Below are 21,575 nucleotides of genomic sequence, written 5' to 3' on the forward strand. Positions count from 1 at the left end.
GAGAAAACAGCCAACAACAGAAAACCTCACCTACTGGATGGGAAGGGAAGCAGGAAGGAAACTGAACTCCAACAGAAACAACCCCTTAATTTTCCTTCAAGATTACTTTTTCTTTTCTTTCCTTTTTTTTTTCTTTCTCTCTCTTTTTTTTCCTTTTCCCTCTCTCCCTTTCCCACCCTTAAATTCCCAAGATTTGGGAAACCAAGTATTTTTCATGCATTAGGCTACTGAGGATTGGAATATATGAATAGTACATTACAGTTTGTATATTTTTTTATTTTTCCATTTTCCTTTTTCTTACTTTTTATGTTTGTCTTTTGTACTTCCTCTATTGTCTTCCCACTTACTTGTCTCGCCATTTCTTTCTTTTCTCCTGCCAGTAGACAACTTCTTTTGATTCCTCTTTCATGCTTCCTAAGATCTAATAACTCTATATCCTCACCTCCTACCTACTTAACATCTCATCCTACACCTCACCTGTTCTCTCCTTCTCCACTATTAGAAACTCTAAACCCTTTTGCAAACCTATATTGTATATATTGTAGATAATAATTAAACTCATCATTTCTGTCTACTGTGACAAAACCGTAAATGTCTTAATTTGGTTTAAGGCTAATTGGGATCTGTTAATATTGATCTCCCTCTGAACCCTGCAGAGACACTATAAGTCTATAGGGTAAAAACTGAAACACCTCAGATCTGCACTGCTACAAGGGAAGACACACAAACAACATGAAAAAACAAGGGAAGAAAATGCCCCCAAACAAACCAAGATACTACATTATTAGAATCCATGGTCAGCATAGCAGAAAAAATGTCAGAAAAGGAGTTCAGGATATATATAATTAAAATGTTCTGAGAATTAAAGGATGATATAAGAGAGCAAACATGGACAGCAAAAGATCATTTCGATAAAGAAATACATAAGCAAATACAGTAAGCAAAAGATTACTTCAATAAGGAGATAGAGATTTGGGGGGAAAAAAACAGAAATCCTTGAAATGAAGGAAACAACAAAGCAAATTAAAAACTCAATAGAAAGCATCACCAACAGATTAGAACACTTAGAAGACAGAACCTCAGACAATGAAGACAGAATATATACTCATGAAAATAAAGAAACCATGAGCAGAATATCCAAGAATTATGAAATAACATCAAAAGAACAAATTTAAAAATTATTGGGATAAAGGAAAGCATAGAGTTCCATACCAAAGGTACGAACAATGTATTCAATGAAATAATATCAGAAAATTTTCCAAACCTGGAGAATGAATTGGAACCTCTAGATAGGGAATAGGGTGGGAGGGAAAGGGAGGGAGAAGGGGAATAGCATGGATGGTGAAAGGAGACCCTCATGATTATACAAAATACATGTATGAAGATGTGAATTTGGTGTCAACATACCTTATATATAATCAGAGATATGATAAATTATTGTATAATGGTGCACTAAGAATTATAATGCGAAAATAAATAAATAAAAAGAAAAAAAAGAATGAATTGGAAAAAAATCAAATACAAGAGGTTTATAGGAAATAAAATATACAAAATCACAACAGATCTACATGAAGGTACATTATACAGAAAATGCCTCGCATACAGAATAAGGAGAGAATTTTAAAAGCCACGAGAGAAAGGAATCAGATTACACATATGGGAAACCAATTAGAATCCCTTCAGATTTCTCAACCCAGACCCTCAAAACTAGAAGATCCTGGAACAACATATACCAAGCTCTAAAAGAAAATGGATGCCAACCAAAAATCTTATATCCAGCAAAATTAAGCTTCAGATTTGAGTACAAAATAAAAACCTTCCATGATAAAAAAAAAACCAAAAACTTAAAAAGAATTTACAACAAGGAAACCTGCACTACAGAATATCCTTGGAAAAATATTCTATGAGGAGGACAAATTAAAATCAGCAAAGGGAAGTATAACACTAAAGGAAAACCTAATCAAAGGAGAAACCAAGTCAACTTAAAAACTAAAAATGAACAAAAATGACCAGAAATATAAACCACGTCTCAATAATAACCCTGAATGTTAATGGCCTAAACTCATCAATCAAAAGACTTAGATGGGCAGATCGGATTTTTTTTTAAAAAAAGACCCAACAATATTCTATCTCCAAGAGACTCATCTCAAAGGAAAAGACATCTACAGACTGAAGGTAAAAGGTTAGAAAAAAAATACCACTCACATGGACTGCATAAACAAGTAGGGGTTTCCATCCTCATATCAGATAAAGTAGACTTCAAACCAAAGTTAGTCAAAAGGGATAAAGAAAGTCATGTCATACTGCTTAAGGGAACCATACACCAAAAAGATATAACAATTATAAATATATATGCCCCAAACAACGGAGTATCTACATTCAAACAAGTTCTTCTCATCCATATGCAAAAAAATGGAATTAAACCCCTATCTCTCACCATGCACAAAATCCAACTCAAAATGAGCAACGGACTTAGGAGAGACCCTGCATCTAATAGAAGAAAAAGTAGGCCCTAATCTCCATCATGTGGGATTAGGCCCCAACCTCCTTAATAAGATTCCTGTGGCACAAGAATTAAAATCAAGAATCATGAATGGGATGGACTCAAACTAAAAAGTTTCTTCTCAGCAAAAGAAACAATCTGTGAGGTAAATAGAAAGCCTATATCTTGGGAGCAAATCTTTATACCTCACACATCAGATAGAGCACTAATCTCTAGGGTATATAAAGAACTCAAAAAACTAGACACAAAAAAACCCCCAAATAATCCAATCAATAAATGGGCCAAGGACTTGAACAGACACTTCTCAGAAGCTGATATACAATCAATCAACAAATATGTGAAAAATGTTCATCATCACTAGAAATTATAGAGAAATGCAAATCAAAACCACTCTAAGATACCTCACTCCGATCAGAATGGCAGCAATGAAGACAAACAACAATAAGTGTTGGTGAGGATGTGGGGAAAGGCACACTCATACACTGCTGGTGGGACTGCAAATTGGTGCAGCCAATATGGAAAGCAGTATGGAGATTTCTTGGAAAATTGGGAATGGAACCACCATTTGACCCAGCTATCCCTCTCCTCGGTCTATACCCAAAGGATTTAAAAATAGCATATTACAGTGACACAGCGACATCAGTGTTCATAGCAGCTCAATTCACAATAGCTAAATTGTGGAACCAACCTAGATCCCCTTCATCCATTCATCAATAGATGACTAGATAAAGAAGTTGTGAGATATACACACACACACACACACACACACACACACACACAATGGAATATTACTCAGCATTAAAAGAGAATAAAATCATAGATTTTGCAGGTAAATGGATGGAGCTGAAGAATATCATGCTAAATGAAATAAAGAAAATCCCATAAAACCAAGGAAAATGTTCTCTCTGATAAGTGGATGCTGATCCATTAGGTGGGACAGGGGTGTAGCATGGGAGGAATGGAGGAACTTTGGATAGGGCAAATAGGTAGGAGGGTAAGGGAGGAGACATGGGGGTAGAAAAGATGGTGGAATGAGATGGACATCATTACCCTAGGTATATGTATGAAGATATGAATGGAGTGACTCTTTCCATATTTGCGGACAACCAGGGAAATGAAAAACAGTGCTCCATTTGTGTACTATGTATCGAAATGCATTCTGCTGTCACCTACAACAAATTAGAACTTAATTAATTAATCAATTAATTAATTTAAAAAATATATATTTAAATTGAAAAAATTAAAAGACATGAAATTGTACAAACATTCTATTGATTTTTAAAATCTATATATAAAAGACTAAAAGGAAATATGCCAATTTGGAGGGTTTTTTTAATTTATTGGTTTCTTTTAGTTATACATGACAGCACAATCCATTTTGATAATACACAAGAATGAAATATATCTTATTTTAATTAGAATATTATTTTTATGGATGTTCATGATGGTGAGATCCACTGGGTTGTGTGTGTGTGTGTGTATGTATATATATATATATATATATATATATATATAGAGAGAGAGAGAGAGAGAGAGAGAGAGAGAGAGAGAGAGAGAAGTTTTGTCAGATTCATTCCACTGTCTTTCCTTTTCCTATCACCCTCCCTTCCCTCCACTCCCTGCTGTCTATTCCACTGCACTTCTATTCTTCTCTCTCCCTATCCCCTTGTGCTGTGGGTTAGCTTCCACATATCAGAGAAAGCATTCAACTTTTGGTTTTGGGGGACTGGCTTATTTCACTTGGCATGATAGTCTCCAGATCCATCCATTTTCTGGAAAATGTTACAAAGTCATTCTTTGTTCAAAGCAGCTCCATTCACAATAGCTAAGCTATGGAACCAACTTAGGTGCCCTTCGGCAGATGAATGGATAAAGAAACTGTGGGACATATACACACAATGGAATATTACTCAGCTGTTTTGGACTTTCATGGAAGATGACAATAATCATTTATAGAGTATTTATTGTGTGCCAAGGCATTTTTTTAATGTGGTGCCAGGGATTGAACCCAGCGCCTCACACATGCTAGGCAAGCACTCTACCACTGAGCTACAACCCCAGCCCGTGCCAAGGCATTTTAAGCACTTCTTTACACAGATCCTTTAATTCATACTCCTAAGGTAGATGATACAGTTCACATTTCTCCCAGAGGCTGCATTTGTACAGACTTATGAGAGAAGGTACTGCAATTTAAATCCAGGTCAGGTTGACTCCAAACACAAGCTCATCATAGCCACTGAATGTCTCTCTATGACGTCACAGTGGGAAAAGCACACTTGTGTTTTTAACTTCCTTGCATTTTGCTTTTTAAATAAGAGTAACACAACAATAGTTGATAGTTTTGCAATGTGCCAAGCACCATCTTGGGCATTTTATATACGTGGCTCATTTATTCCTCAGAGTACTCTATGAGGTAGGCTCCATTACTGTCCTCATTTCATAGATGAATAAAATGCACCACAGAAAATTAAATGGCTTATCCAAGGTCTCACAGCTGGTCGGGACAGGGTATTCTACAGGTGTCAGAGGGAGCTGAGGCAAGAGAACACAAGTGGCCCTACTAGAAATGCAATTTTAAAATGCATATGCAGGTAGTATCTGAAAAAAAAACACTTTAAACAAGAATTGAAAGACTTAGAGGAGGGTAATAACTTCTTTAAATCTGAACCATTTCGAACATATCAAGATTAGAGAATAATAGAAAAACCAGTAGGTTTTAACAAACGTTAATATCTTTAAAAATAACAAAAGCTATACCTCACGAAAGGCCACTGATCAAGAAAGTATTTAATTATAGCCTTTAAATTCTACTTATACTGAGAATCAATATGAAAGGAGTTAATTAACTCTGCAAAAGCCATCATTTTTCTTCACTAAGGAAATTCAGAGAAAAATAGGAAAACAGATTAGTTAGAAGTAGCAAGGGAGATATCGAGCCAGGAAATGGGGGATCAAATCCCAGACCACTTATGGTATTCCAGAAAAATCTAGAAATGTCAAAAACATATCACTCCAACAAACCTGGGACCACTAGACGCAATTCTTTTCTCCCTAACAGGCATGTACTGCCGCCTCTGCCCTACCACCTTCCTGGGCTCTGCCCGTGTGACCCAAGTCTCACAAAGGGTAGTCACAACCAAAGAGCTCCAGCAGCAAAAGATGAAATCCTACCAGAGTGGGCAGTCAGCATAAGAAACCACCCTAGACAATTATCAAGAATACAAGCAACAATAAATGTTGGTGGGGATGTGGGGAAAAGGCACGCTCTTGGATTGCTAATGAGACTGCAAATTGGTGCAACCACTCCGGAAAGCAGTATGGAGATTCCTCAGAAAACCTGGAATGGAATCACTATCCCACTCCTAGGCATAGACCCAAAGGACTTAAAATCAGCCTACTACAGTGACACAGCCACATCTATGTTTATAGCAGCTCAATTCACAATAACAAAGCTACGGAACCAGCCTGCATGCCCTTCAACAGATAAATGGATAAAGTAAATGTGATATATACACACACAATGTAATATTACTCAACCAAAAAAAGAAGAATGAAATTATGGCATTTGCAAGTAAATGGATGGAACTGGAGAATATCATGCCAAATGAAATAAACCAATCCACAAAAAACCAAAGCCCAAATGTTCTCTCTGATATGTGGATGCTAACACACAATAAGGGGGTGGGGGGAGAATAGAAGTTCATTGGATTAGACAAAGGGGAATGACAGGAAGGGAGGAAGGATGAGAATAAGAAAGACAGTAGAATGATGAATATACAATCAGTGTAACTCCACAAGAATGGAATCCTAGTTAAAATAAGTTATACTCCATGTATATATAACAGGTCACAATACACTCTATTGTCATATATGGCTAAAAAGAACAATTTTTTTTAAAAAAAGAAATCACCATAAATAAAGAGAGGCAAGGTGACCAAGAGGAACGGCTGGATGCCTCAGAAAACCCAAGGAGCTTTTAATTGGCATGCTGCATGGCTCAAGGACACACTGCAGTTTAACCACTGGATATGCCATTAAGAAATGAAATTACCTTTCCAATTCAATGTAGCTCTACCCAGAGTTCTGTATTTACCCTGCGCTGAGATGACTGAATGACACTTTCCCAGTCTTTTTGATCAGACTAAGAGCCTTAATTTAGCACAAAGAGCCTGGCTGAATGCAAGCCCAATCCTACAAGTAATATTTTTGATCCACGACAGATTTGTATCTCAAATGCACTTAGACCACACAATGCTCAGACATAGCCCTATCTTTTTTTTTTTCTTTTCTTTTCTTTTCTCTTTCAGAATTTCAATGCAGCCTGGCCAGAAGTGTTCCAGCTTTCAATTTGGTGCCGCCTCAGGTTTACACGAGGTAGGTGAAGATTTATGGTGGCCACAAATTCCTATTTTTTTCATTGTCTTTGTCTGTCTTTGAATTTAGCACAACAATGAGAGAACAGGCTCAGAAAACTAATATACAGGCTGGAAATGCATCCTGAACAGCAGAGAGAAAACACAGCTCCTAAACCTCCAATTACCTGGTTGGGTATGAGAGCAGAGGAGCACAGGACAGCAAGGGTCACAGTAAGTGTACTGAAGACAGGACGCTCCTCGGTCCAAGTGTCTCCTTCAAGGTCAGAGTATACCTACTGCTGGTGCAGATGGGCCATGCATTGGTCAGTCTCCATACCTAAGCTCTCTGAGGAAAGGATTCTATCCTTCATGTTGGGCATGAAAGAGAGTGAGCTCAGAGATCAGACCACCCAGAGCCACTGTCTTGCTGGCTGAAGACTTTGTGCAAGTAATTTAACATTTGCATTCCTCCACTTCCTATTCTGCAAATTGGAAAAGTGGAATTAAGAGCAGTCTCTCTTTTAGAGGGCTATTTGGAGGACTAATATTTATAAAACCATGCAGTGCCTGGCTCCCGGTGAACACTCAATAAATAACTATCGTTATTCCATCTGGACTTCCCCAAAGTTTCTAGAACAGTGTGTTTGTAGATGGCATGGATTAAAAATAAGCCAATATCTATTACTGGGCACCAATATCTCAAAAACCTACAAGTCTTTGCTATCTCAAAGTGACACTCACATGAATAGAATTACAACATAAAATTGTAACATCTCTACCAAAAGCTTAGCACTCCTTTTGCTAACCAGTATTTTATAAAAATATGATTCTAATTATTTAATATTTTATTGCTTCTTCAACCCTTAACCATCTATCTGTTAGATGAATTAGCTCTGGGTGCTTGGGATTTCTACTTAGCTTAAACTACTGAATTTTTATTCAACTTAAAGAATAAGAGACCAAAAAAAAAAAAATCTTAGTATATAGAGATTAGGGGAAAGGGGGGGAGGATAAAATAAATCATACAACTTTAGAATCAAAAATGACTTATCTAATCCAATCTGACTTTGGGGAAATGGCAGTGACGCCCTTAGCACAACTAGAATGAGCAACCTGGCCATTAGAGAGTGGCCAAGACAGGGCAGGAGCCCAGGTGCCTGACTCCCCACTGGGTTGTCACACTCCCCACCACAGGAGGGTGAGACACGCTTCCTCCCATCCCCACACAAGTAATCACACCAATGGGCTTGGAGCTCAGGAAACCACCTTCTGTCATTTCAGGCAAGAGCTTCACTTCCCAGACTTTTGACTAGTTTCACAGAAGACACGTCCCAGCATTTCAGCCTGCTGATTTAAGGGATTCCTGAAAGCTTTACCACTGAGCAAAGTCTATTACAACCCAGATGAATTCAAATGAGCCATCCAGGGATTTCGGATTCCTAGGCCTCACAGTCAAGGTAAAAGCATTGATTTAAACTCGGTGGAAGGAACAAAAAAAAAAAAAAACCGTTATCTCTCACAGAATACTCATTTTCTCCAAGATGCTTTCCCTGCCAAAGCTATGTTTCAAGGGACTAAAACTCCAGAGGCCACAGCATGAGCAGAGCGGATGGGGAGGGGGGATACGTAAGAAAATAGCAGCTACTAAGATTTAACTGATCCAGAAATAAGTTGTTAGAAATAAGAATTCTTGGTAATATTCTCATGGCATCTAATGAATAAATATCAAGTAAATCAATCTATTTGAGCACTCAAGAGTGGGATTAAAAAGTATTATCAGCAGAGGTAAATTCAGAGCTGGGAAATAAACCCTCTGGAAACGAGAGAGAGAACATATTTCATCAGTTCTCTCAAGTGGCTCGAGGAATGTAAAGAATCTTAAAGAATGCACATGAACAAGCAGGAAGTGGAAGTCACCAACAAGTGGGCAGCACCCAGTCACACTGCGGTCCTCGTGTCACACATGCGGAGTCCATTTGTTCTGTGGAATGACAGTCTTATTTTCTCTTTTCCTAGATCTTAGAATTACGGAGTTTTGAAACGTCCACTCTTCTTTAGGGTTTTGACTACTCGTGCATGTGGTACTTCAACGCACCATTTAGGAACGGAGTGAGCATCCCCGAGCAGTCAGGCCCAGGTCACACAACAGAAAAAAGTGGGAGTGGAACTGAGGTCCAACCACAAGTGAATGGCAGAATCATCCACTTTCAATCATCTCCAGAGTGGATACTCAGAAGACAGGAGCTAACAGTTTTGCTGCTTCTTCATAATTCTATGAGGTGAAAATAAGGTAGCCTACTTTCCTATTCACATATGCAAGTTCTAGGAGGTTAAGTCATTCATTCATGTCGTATAGCAAGAAAATGATGGCCCACAGTGCCAACCAGGTGTAGACTATACTGGTAGACTTCTTTTGGAAGGAAATTTGGCGAAATGCACTAAAGGCCTTAATCCAAGAAGCAATGAGAAATGTATGCAAGTACATCAAAGGCCTTCAAATAGGATTTCACCCAATATTATTTATAATAGTGAAAACAGAAAACAAAACTAAGAGTTATTATGCCCATAGAATACTACACAGCTATGAAAAGTCGGTTTTCAAGGAATGACACCAAAAATGTAATCTTACTTAATATTTTTAAAACCCCATGATATAGAGCCATGGTTTATAGAGAGAAAAGCTGAGGATATGAGAGGTGAAGTGTGACATTGGGATAGTGAGAAAACCAGACCAGGTATGAAGAAGCCCTTCTCTAAAGCTCTACATTCTATCTCTATCTTAAGCACTAGGGCGTAGCTCAGTGGTAGAGCAACTTGACCAGCAAGTATGAGGCCCTGGATTCAACCCAGTACACAAAAACAAAACAACAATCTCTATGTTAAACACAAGACCAAAACCTGTTTCACACTGAATCATCTTTTGCAAGGCACAATATACTTTGCTTAGGAATTGATATTTGGTGTGTGGTTGTTGGGATATCTATAATTTGCTTTAAAATATTTCAGCACATACCAAATAGCTCTATGGGGTATGTATGTTAGTTCAAAAAATATAATGCACCAGGTGCAGTGCAGGTGGACTTCCCACTCCAGGAGTTGCCTTGATGTTCTTATCAATGACCTCATTCACCAGATATTTCAGTTATATTTATCCTTGAAAGACATTAGAGCTGTGATAATTAACAGAAGGAATGCTAAAAATTGTAAATTTTCACTGGTGAAATTAGTAGCTTATTAACCAGCATAATGGATATTAAAAATGGATTCTCATTGGGGCTGGGGTTGTGGCTCAGCTGTAGATCACTTGCCCAGCATGTGCCAGGCGCTGGGCTCGATCCTCAGCATCACCTAAAAATAAATTAAATAAAGGTATTGCAGCCAATTATAAGTAAAAAAGAATTATATTTTAAAAAATGGATTCTCATTAATACAATGAATGAGACTTAAGACATGAGGATAATCTCAAAATTCTAGAAATGTGCCCATCCTTTGCATGATCAAGGTTTCTCTACCAAGCAAGCCCTTCACTCTCCAACTGGAGGGAAAGCACCCCAAGTTCAGGCCTGAACAGTCCCCTGGCCAGCCTGGTTCAGCAGATGCTGACTGGCTGACACTATCTGTAACCCAGCTGTATCCTGGCTTTGGAATACTGTCTGCTTCACCTTTAGTGAACTATTCATGCAATTCATGGTGAGAGAACCCAAGAGGATGGAGATAAGTCTTGTTCAATTTATAGAACAAGTCAATGAGTTTATGCCTACTTGTAAATGAATTATTAATACATGCCTGGATATACTGCATAAATGTTTCATAAATTGGTAGCGAGGTCTGGGGTATGCAGTTGGCCATCACCAATCTCTATTATCCCACTTGTCAGAATTCAATAGTTGTGCATACACCATGGGATACACATTGGCTCAGCTCAGCTTCCAACATGGTTCCCAGTACCCCTTCCTCCTGGTATCTATGTCCTCCTGTACTCTTCCCTTTAGGGTGGGCTGCATTTGTGACTTTCTTCTAATGAACAGAATACAGAAAAATTAAAGAGCTATCTCTTCCGTAAGTATGTTACCTTGCCAGCACTCTTTTGCCCCCTCACTCACTCCCTTCCAAGATGTGTGATGCTCTACAGGCCAGCTGAATCCTACCAGCAGCCAGATGAGTCTGAAATTGAATTTTCCCCACCGAACCTTCGGATAAGTTTGCAGCCTCATCCATGACCTTGATTGTGATAGCCTGAAATAGACACAACTATGCTGTGCCCAGACTCCTGACTCCCAGAAGCAGAGAGGTAATAAATGGGTGTTGTTCTAAGCTTCAAGTTTGGAGTTAATGTGTTATATCAAAATAAATAACTAATACAGTCAGTTTGCAAAAATCATGCAAGTAAGCAGTAAGCAGGTTTTTTAAAAATCTCGTTTGGACTACATATATAGTATTCCACATTTTTATTATGTTCTACTATAAAAATAGATTATTGTCAAGCCCAAGGAAGTAGCAGATATGCTTGGGCTCTAGCTGTAGCATGTCTAGGTCAACCTTTCTTCAAAGTACTGTTCAATTTTTTGGACTTGCCCAAATTGTTTCAGTAACAAATATTTCATATGCTGTTGAATTTAATCTCTCTCAGCTCTCTGTTAAACACAACAAGAATAATGATGGAACTAATAATGGGGCCTTGCTAGGAAACCGGCTGAAATAACAAATTATTTTATCACACATTGAAACGTACTTCACAAACTTAAAAAAAAAAAAAAAGGCACGTTTATGTGATTGTGTAATGAGAGCTCTGAGTTCCACTGCATCTGTAGTAGTCCCTAGGCATGGAGACAAACGAGGCTAAAAAAAGAATACTTGCATGACAAGACTGTTATCACCCATATTACTCCTGAGCCTCCTCTGAAACAGAACATGTGAAACTTATAACTAGCCATGTGGGAATTCACCAAAATGTTCTTTTGATTTTTATTTGGAATTTTATTTTGTTTTTGGAGGGGAGATCTGGTGATTATTTTGCTTTAACTTGGAGGGGTGGTGGCAAAACCCCCAAAGATAGCTCTGTTCTTTTGGTATAAAGCATGCTTTCGGAACAGGGGCAACATCACAAAGAAGCAAAAATTCATTCTTATGAGAAAAACATTATTTTGTGCATAAATCAAAGATATAATACAGTAGGTAAATATATAATCAGTATGCCTATGGTACTAAAATTTCATAATGAAAGGAGAAATTAGAAGGAAAAATATATTAAAAGGCTTTTTTAAAGAGTGATAATGAAAGAAAAAAAAAAAAAAAAAACAAGGTTGAGAAATCATGGCTACCCAGAGAGCATAGGTGAACTCTCTCTTTCTTCTTTTTGGATGCCTGAGGCCTGAGGTTGTGACTTGGCCTAGGTTCCTTCAAGCTCTGCTTCACCACAGTTCACACAGAAAAGCTCTGCCAATTCTCCTCCGCTGCAAAAATAAATGTGAAGCCTTTCATGTATCCCAGACTTCTACCAATTCCTATTTTCCTTCAGATCTTTGTTTCCTTTATCCGTTTTTCTAACGTACTATTGACCTCAAAGCATGCCAAAATATGTACTTGGCTTCCAACGTGATACTTGTCCTTGGTAAGTTTTCAGCGGTATAAACCCTCCTTCTGTTGGCTACCATGGGTCAGAACTGTCCAGCATAACATGAAATCAAAGCTGAGAAACAGATACTATGGCAGAGTTGAGGGATGGGTGAATGCCTCTTAAACTGAGGAACCCATTGCATGGCTCACCCACTTCTGCTCATGGCTGAGGTTAAATACCCACTCTTTTGTATAGACTTGAGAAATATACTCAGTAAAGGTACAACCATTGCTGACATGCACACCAATAGTTACATCAAAAATAAAAGGCAATCCACTCTCACCACTTCCATCCAGCATAATTTTGGAAGGCTTAGTCGGGGAGATTAAACAATAAAAAGATACCAAAGGCCTTCAAATAGAATGAGGAGTGAAAATGTCTTTTTGCTGATGACATTATCTTATATAAAAAATTCTTAAAGACTCTATCAAAAACTGTGAACACTAATAAACAAATTCAATAAAGTTTCAGGGTATAAAAAACATACAAATATCAGTAATATTACTATACACTAATAACCAATTGCCCAAAAATAAAATCTGTAAAAATCATTTACAATAGCAACAAAAAAAGAAAAAGCTGCTCAGGAATAAATTTAACCAAGAAAGCCATAGAACCCTTCATTTAATATTATAAAAAACTGATGAAAAGAAATTAAAGGTGTAAATAAATGGAAATACAAACCATGTTCAGAGATTGGAAGAAATAATATTATTGAAATGTGTATACCACCCAAAGCTGTCCACAGATTCAATGTCATCCGTGTCAAAATATTAATGCCATTTTTCACAAAAATAGAAAAAAAGAAATTCTAAATTTTATGGGGAACAACAAAATACCTTGAATAGTCAAAGCAACATGAACAACAACAACAAAAAAATCTGGAAGCACCACAACATTTGATTCATTTGAAATATATATATAAATAGCATGGTAATGGCATAAAAACAAGCACATGAACAAATGGAAGAAAATAGAGATCAGAAATAAACCCATGCATTTTATGTCAATTTATATCAACTGATTTTTAACAGCATTACTAAGAACACACATCAGGAAAAGAACATTCTCTACAATACACAGTGTTAAGGTGTTGGGACAACTGGATAGCTACATACTTAAGAACAAAATTGTACCCTTATCTCACTCTGTATTAAAAAATCATATCAAAATTTATTAAAGATTTAAACATACTACCTGAAACTGTAAATCTACTAGAAGAAAATAGGCATATTCAGAGGTGAAAGATTAGATTATGAGAGCTGTGACCTGATCAGCCCATCCTAGTTTGAATGGATTAATTAGGTAGTGGCTGTAGGCAGGTGGGACATGGCTAAAGGAGGTAGATCACTCTGGGCATGCTCTAGAAGGACGCATCTTCCCTGAGACCCTTTCTGTTTCCTCTGCTTCCCAGGCACCATGAGCTGAGTAATTTTCCTCTGCCACACCCTTCAGGTATGATGTTCTACCTCCCCTTGGAACGAAAGCAGTAAACATGGCCCACCATGGTCAAAATCTCTGAAACCATGAACCATCATCGAAAACGTAACTAGCACACATTATTATATGCAATAGCCAAAATGCAGAGGCAACCTAAGCATCCATCAATGGATATAACTAGACAAACAAAATATGATATATATGTAACACTCACTGCTACTTAACTATACACTTAGAAATGATTAAATGGAAAAAAAGATGACAACACACAAAAAAAGAAATAATTAAATGGTAAATTTTATATCATATTTATATTTACCACAATAAAAAACAAAGTTTGGGTATCTTTTTTTAATGTAAAGATATTTTCAAAGCAAATAGCACAACAAATCTGTGGTACACGGGAAAGCAAAAAAATAAATAAATAAATAGTCAGGTGTGGTGGCGCACACCTATAATCCCAGCGGCTCAGGAGGCTGAGGCAGGAGGATCATGAGTTCAAAGCCAGCCTCAGCCAAAGCGAGGTGCTCGGTAACTCAGTGAGACCCTGTCTCTAAATAAAATACAAAATAGGGATGGGGATGTGGCTCAGTGGTTGAATGCCCCTGGGTTCAATCCCCAGTACAAAAAAAGAAAAAAAAAAGGATATGCTGTTACATAAAAATGATAGAAATGCCACAAAGCACCCCCTCAACCTCCATGGCACTCTGGAATTTAGGACAGCTACAGTATGGACAATGAGGCTGAGATCTCTGAACAGAAGGGAAGATATTCTCTGACTACTCAAAGGCCCTTTCTAGTATCATGGGCCCCACTCCTCCGGCCTATTCTGAGTTCTTCCTTGTTACAAAGTTCCTTATTCTTGCATTCTTTCATCCTTACCATACACACCGTGTCACCTCACTCTGGGTACATCAATCACACACACCCTGCCCTACATAGTTTAAGTGGAGAGAAGATGGAGGGGACAGCATGATACAGTGATCAAGAGCACACTCTGGAGTCAGACAGACTTTGGCTCAAAGTCCAGGTTCACCAGTTTCTAGTTCTAAAAACTTGAGGAAACTGCTTTGCCACTTGGGACCTCAGTTTTCCTATACATAAAATGAGAATAACATTTTTATCTCATTGAGTTGTTCAGAAAAGGCTAAGTATGCTAAGCACAATGATGGCATCTAATAAGCCTTCATAAAAACTAGCTGTCACTTTGATACTGTCCTCAGCACTGATCATAGTTCTGAACACTGAACACCACGCAGGGCTCAGTAACTTCTCAGCATCAGTAGATGTTGATTCATTACCTGTCACTCTTTCCACCCTGAGCTAGATAGCCCAAAATCAAAGCTGCAGACGGCAGTCTCTATCTTGTGAATGTATCTTATTCCTACGTGTGTCTCCAGTATTCCACCCAATGCCTGTCACACAACTGACACCCAAAAGGTGCTTTCCAGATTTAAAATCTAGTTGTATCCATCATACACATTAGCCCAAGTTTAAAAAAAAATTATGACAAAGAAGAATGTGATTATGTTTTTTTTTAATTCTTAATAAAAAGAACACATTTTGTACCCAAAAAAAGTCACCATGTATCAGAAAGGCCCCCAAATTACAAGCTGTCTCAGTAGTGAAGAGAAAGAAAAAAGCAACTGCACAAGTACCCAGAGGCACAGAAACACAGTGACCTCAGACTGGGGAGCCACATCAGGAGCCAGAGTCTAATTTACAAACACAGAGATATAAAGTTTGTGAGTATCTAGTTTTGTTTTTATTGGAATAAAAAAAAAAAACAGATATCAGATCCCACCTCTACCACTACTGAACAGCCTCAGGGATAGAGCCTAAAAGTGAAAATAAAATGCTCTCACAGGGACTTCTGCAGAAGCCATTTATGCAGGATCAGCCATGAAGGTTTATCAGGAAGTCAGGATGACACTGGAAAACATCACTTGGATAAAAGGCAAAAGACACTTAAGCATGAGTGGCTCCTAAAACTGCAAAGCTAATTAAACTTGGCCTCTTCAGAAAGAAAAAGTAAAGTCAGAAAGGGTAAAACTAGAAGGAAAAAAAATGTATTCTTACTTCTAAGCATAATTAAAAAGTACAAATAAAGAGGAATCAGTTGGGTTCATCACTTTTTTTTTTTTTTAATCAATTTCCTAACTAGACAGTGTACTCTTTTTTTTTTTTTTTATTGGTCGTTCATAACATTACATAGTTCTTTTTTTTTTTTTAAGAGAGTGAGAGAGGAGAGAGAGAGAGAGAGAGAGAGAATTTTTAACATTTATTTTTTAGTTCTCGGCGGACACAACATCTTTGTTGGTATGTGGTGCTGAGGATCGAACCCGGGCCGCACGCATGCCAGGCGAGCGTGCTACCGCTGAGCCACATCTCCAGCCCAGGGTTCATCACTTTTAAAAATTAAATACCTTGTTTTTTTTCCAGTATTAACTGAATATTAATTTAGCAGAAACTGCATCAGCAACTGACATCACTATGCATTCTATTTCCTTTCTATTTATTTTCACATAAATACACTGAACACTGTCCAAGGTACTACAGGTTGGAGAGGAATCAGTAATAAGATTAAATAAAACCATAAGAAGAACAGTGTGGAAGTTCCTCAAAAAGTTAAAAACCATCCACTAATCTCACTATAGGTATATATCAAAAAGGAAGATCTCAGATATTTGTACACCCATACCCACAGCAGCCCTTTTCACAATATCCAGCTGGCAAAAGCAATCTACATGTCCATCGATGGATGAATGGATAAACTCAATATGGTGTGTGTGCATGTGTATAAATAGACATATATATACACATATATAGAGACAGATAGATATAGATATATGACTATTGCATAGTCCAAAAAGAGAAGGAAATCTCACATGCTACAATATAGATAAACCTGAGGATAGTAAGTGAAATAAGTCAAATACTATATGATTCCACTTATATGAGGTATCTAAAGCAGTCAAAATCATAGAAACAGAAAGCAAAATAATAGTTAACTGGGGCTTGGTTGGAAGGGAACTGGTAATGAGTTTACAGCTTCAGGTTTCCAAGGTTTAAATATTATGGAGATCTGTTACATAACAATATGAATATATACACTTAAAAATGGATAAGATGATAAAACTTTTTATGTATTCTTTACCACAATTAATAATCTAAATTTATGAAGATTCAATTTTTTTTAAAAAAAGAAATAAACAAAACCCCCTCTCTACCATCAAGGAACAAAGACTCTCCTGTGATAACACGCCAGAAAACTTTGGGAATATCTGCCCTTCCCACCAGCCCTTTCTCTGAGAAACAACCCCCCAACCCTGACCCACAGGGTCAGGGTAGAGGATGACATGTATTTACAAAACCTGTCCCTCATCCTCTTGGTGGCTCTGGACCTATAACAAAGCCAGCAAGGGTCTCTTCTACAAATTTTAGAAAGAAAAGACATCAGCAGACAGTCTCTTTGTTGGCCAGAACCCTATGTAGCATGTATACCTGAACTGTGGAGGCCCACATCCCACTGTGCAGCCAGGAGAGAGACAGGAACCAGACGACAGGAACACAAAGAGTCAAGCAGACACAGCTACAGTCAACAGCTGAGGAAGGACGACCACATGGGTGCTTGGCAGCTCTCAGACCCCAGTGCAGATCTTTCTGAAGCCTACCAGCCCCACCACCCACCACCTTTGTACCCTCACAATGAGCTAGCCTAAAGTGACTTCTGTTACTTCAACAAAAGAATCCTAAGAAACAAAAGGGAAGGAGACCACAATTCAAATTCACCTGGTGCACAGTAGCATTTGTGAGGTTCGTGCTGTTCAGAAGTAAGGACTCTGTTTCATTCATCTGAGAAATGCTCAGTAGTAGCCAGAGGCAAGTTTTGTTGACAAAAAGACAGGAATTTGAATCCAGATCCTATACTGTACTAGTTCTGTGGCACTGAGTGAATCCGTTTAGCCTATACTGAGCATGGTACCAATCACAAAACAGGCACTCAATATATATTTTACTAGAACAAAGGTGGGCAAGCAGTTACCCATATATTGGATATGTTTATCTCTTTAAGTCATTTGTCATTAGTAAAATAAGAATCAAAATGTTCACTTTTTGCACATCACAGGATCAAAATGTACACAATCTCTGTATGATTAAAAGTCATTAATAGGTTCAGATTGATTGGCAGATCAAATACAGACCCACTTGGATTAACTGAACAATGTTCACTTATTTAAAGCAAGGGTTGGCAAACCACAGCTCCAAGGCCAAATCCACCCCAATACTTGTTTCTACATGGCTCACAGGACAAAAATGGTTTTTACAAATGAACAACTGCAGCCAATTTGATGACAGGGAACACTATCATCAAACGTTAACTTTGAACATTAATTCAGCTAAATGTAATCCCTCCCCCCAAATTAAATTCTTCTAATAAACCTGTATTACAAAAAAAGTATTTAATTATTATTATGTTGTTGTTATAACACAAGATTTAAAGGATGCATAAGAAGCCCATTTAGTCAGGGACATGATAATAAAATTATTTTTCTCATCACCCCCATCATACTTAGAATGCAATTTTTTAGAACATGGGGAGTTTTACAAATGCATACGTTGTGACACATCAGAAAACCTAGCAACAATGTCTTAGTGATTAAAGGTGAAATCAGACCTTCTAGAAATTAAGTACTCCTTTCAAGCCCAGGATTAAGTCATCTAGACAAGTCAGGATATGTGTCAGAAACCACCTCAACTGAGCCAAGAACACACCAACCTCAACATGATGACTATGGTGTATGGAACAGTACCAACTACTGATTCATCACACTTATCAAACACCCCCTCCCCCAATAATGCCTTCGGTCTAGGTTCCTTCTTGGGGAAAAAAAAAATGAAAAGCAAGAGTCCATTAACCAGGAATTACAATATTTCCTTAGACCATCCATTAACTTGATCCCATACAACAAGAAAATGAGGTAACATGCATTATATTCTGAGCAAATTCTGGGAATAATGGGAATAATTACCATCACAATGAATAACAAAAATAATAAAACACCTCTGAGTACTTTCTCTATAATCAATACTGCGATAGGCATATGAGAACACATGAAAAATGGACTTTCTTCTAAAGAAATTTTTAAAACAGTGCTCCAAGGGCAAGAAAATGGGATACATAAAAGTCAGGTGTACTGCCATGTCAGACAGATTAAAAACAGAATGAGTCCACTTTAAACAGGGCAGACGGGACCTTAGAACCACAAAGGGATTTCTAAATCACCTTCATGGAATCCTAAGCTCCCTCAAATCAGAGCCTGAACTCTGTAAGAATGGACACTTGGGAGTTCCAGGTCTATTTTCCTCATCCATAATATAAGGACAGTAACAGCCACTTTAAAGATTTATATGGATTAAGTGAGATAATAAATAAAAATTCATCCAGTAATCAGTAGTACATAGTAAGCACTTAATAAATACTAATTATTATTATGCGGTTATTATGTATTTGTTATATTTCATGTACTATAAATATGTTTATTCATTATGATATTGTTCTTAATTAGACTCAAGTATTCTCTATATTAGCACAAGAAGACTTCAGCGTATTTTTAGTTTAATAGTTGTACTTTAGTTTTACTTTGATTTAGATTTACTTTAATTAATTAATTGAGATTATTGAGAGAAATTATTTCAGGATACATTTGTTTATTAACTGTACTTTTTCTAGTTATGTCTGTTCATGACAATTTTTCTTGTTAAATCATTTTCAATGCCCTATTGGAATCCCTGCAGTTTTTTAAAATAATGTTGGTTCAAAGTGGAAACAAGCTTACCTTCTGTGCCCCCTGTCTTAAGAATGTGCCAGCAAAAGTTTCCAAAATACAGTTGAGAAATCCAGCCCCTGTGATTGAAATCCTGCCTCTCTGAATGAATTCTGTCCTGCAAAAAATACAACTTTGATGTCATTCTACATTGGATATGTAAATTACAGATATTTTCAGCAGTGTAATTACCACTTACAATCAACACAAAATAATATCCATAATAATTGAATAATTGCCTGTTACAACAAATGATTTTGCTTAAAGTTGACTAATATAAACAACACTATTCTAATTTTAAAAATATTAACTTAATGCTGCAAAATATCTATTTAATGCCTTTTGAAAATTGAGTCTAAGATAATCATCAGCTGTATGACCTTACATAAATTATATAGATTCTCTGCCACTCGGTTTTCTTACGTGTAAAATGGGAGAAATCATATTATCTTCCTTTTAAACTATTATAACAAGTGAGTTATTACATATAATAGGAATATGAAAAATGACTGACACATAATCAGCATTTACTAAATATTAACCACTATTACTAAAGAGAGACAGACACTAGATTACAAAGTCAGAAGTCTGGAATGACTTCTTTAATCCTTGACTGGAAAGGTGGGGGAGAGAACAGATGTGCTTCCATCTATACAAATGCTAATTATCAAAGCTCTACAATATTAATTATCTCCATCTCACAAAACAGATTTGGATTCCCTTTAAGAGTGATATAAGTAAGATGGCTGAATAGGAAGCCCCAAGCCCTCATACCACCATAAAGACTTTGATTTAACAACAACATATAAACCAAATTCACTGTGTAAGAACTCCAGAAACCAATTAAGAGTTGGAAGCACCCCAAGTGAGTGAAAAGCCAAGAAAAGCCACATCAAAGCAGATAAGAATTTTTTTTGCATTTACTCATGACTATACCCTCACACCTAGCACAGAATAGCACAATCAGGAGTAAACTCCTAATCCCTCATTTCTCCCTCAGGAGGGAAAAAGAAGAGTTACTTTCTGTCTTTACAGGGTGCTTCCTAAAGGCATGACTAAGTTACTGAATGGAACAACAGTCTACTTTGGATGCCTGGTGGCCACAGAGAACAAAAGCAAACGTGGCAACTCATTTCAGCACTAGAGACTCTGAAGTACCACAGACAGACACCAAAAGGAACAAGGGATTATGGGCTCTGGATAATATCAGAGGTCTCTTTTTAAGTGAGGAAATACACACAAAAGCCAGGAAGACATATCCTCAGAGAATGTTTGGAAGATTCTTAAAATCTCTAACTTGGCTGGTTGTACAGTCTTCTACGGTACAAAGTGAATCCATAAAGACTGGAAGAGATGAGATGCCCAAATATCAACAAAATTAGAAAAGCACACAATGAAACAGGGAAACATGGTCCAGTATAAGAACCAAATAAATCTCTAGCAGCTGACCCTGAAGAAATACAGATCCAGAAATTACATGAAAAAGAATTTGAAATTATTATCTTAAAATGCTCAGTGTGCTAAAAGAGAACACAGAGAGACAATTAGATGAAATCAGAAAACTGATATATTAACAAAATTAGAATATCAACAAAGAGAAACTCAGAAATTCAGGAGTTGAAGAATATAACAACTAAATTGAAAAATTCATTTGAGGGATTCAATAGCAACTTGATCAAGAATCAGCAAACTTGAAAATAGGTCATTCAAAATTATTGAGTCACAGAAGCAAAAGGAAAACAGAATTAAGAAAAATGAGGACAGCCTAATAGACATATGAAATATCATCAAGTGGATCAACTTACATTGTGGGAGTCTGAGACACAGACATG

General features: G+C 37.2%; 1 protein-coding gene across 1 annotated transcript in view; it reads right to left on the bottom strand.

The window, feature by feature from the left end:
- Positions 1-21,575, bottom strand: part of Prelid2 (PRELI domain containing 2) — an 82,001-nt gene that overhangs the window by 19,231 nt on the left and 41,195 nt on the right. The window contains exon 5 of the mRNA XM_026384445.1: positions 19,756-19,861. Within this exon, the coding sequence (XP_026240230.1) occupies positions 19,756-19,861 (106 nt within the window). The remainder of the gene's footprint in view (positions 1-19,755; positions 19,862-21,575) is intronic.

The sequence above is a fragment of the Urocitellus parryii genome, chromosome 1 (genome assembly GCF_045843805.1).
Source record: "Urocitellus parryii isolate mUroPar1 chromosome 1, mUroPar1.hap1, whole genome shotgun sequence".
NCBI classification, from domain to species: domain Eukaryota; kingdom Metazoa; phylum Chordata; class Mammalia; order Rodentia; family Sciuridae; genus Urocitellus; species Urocitellus parryii.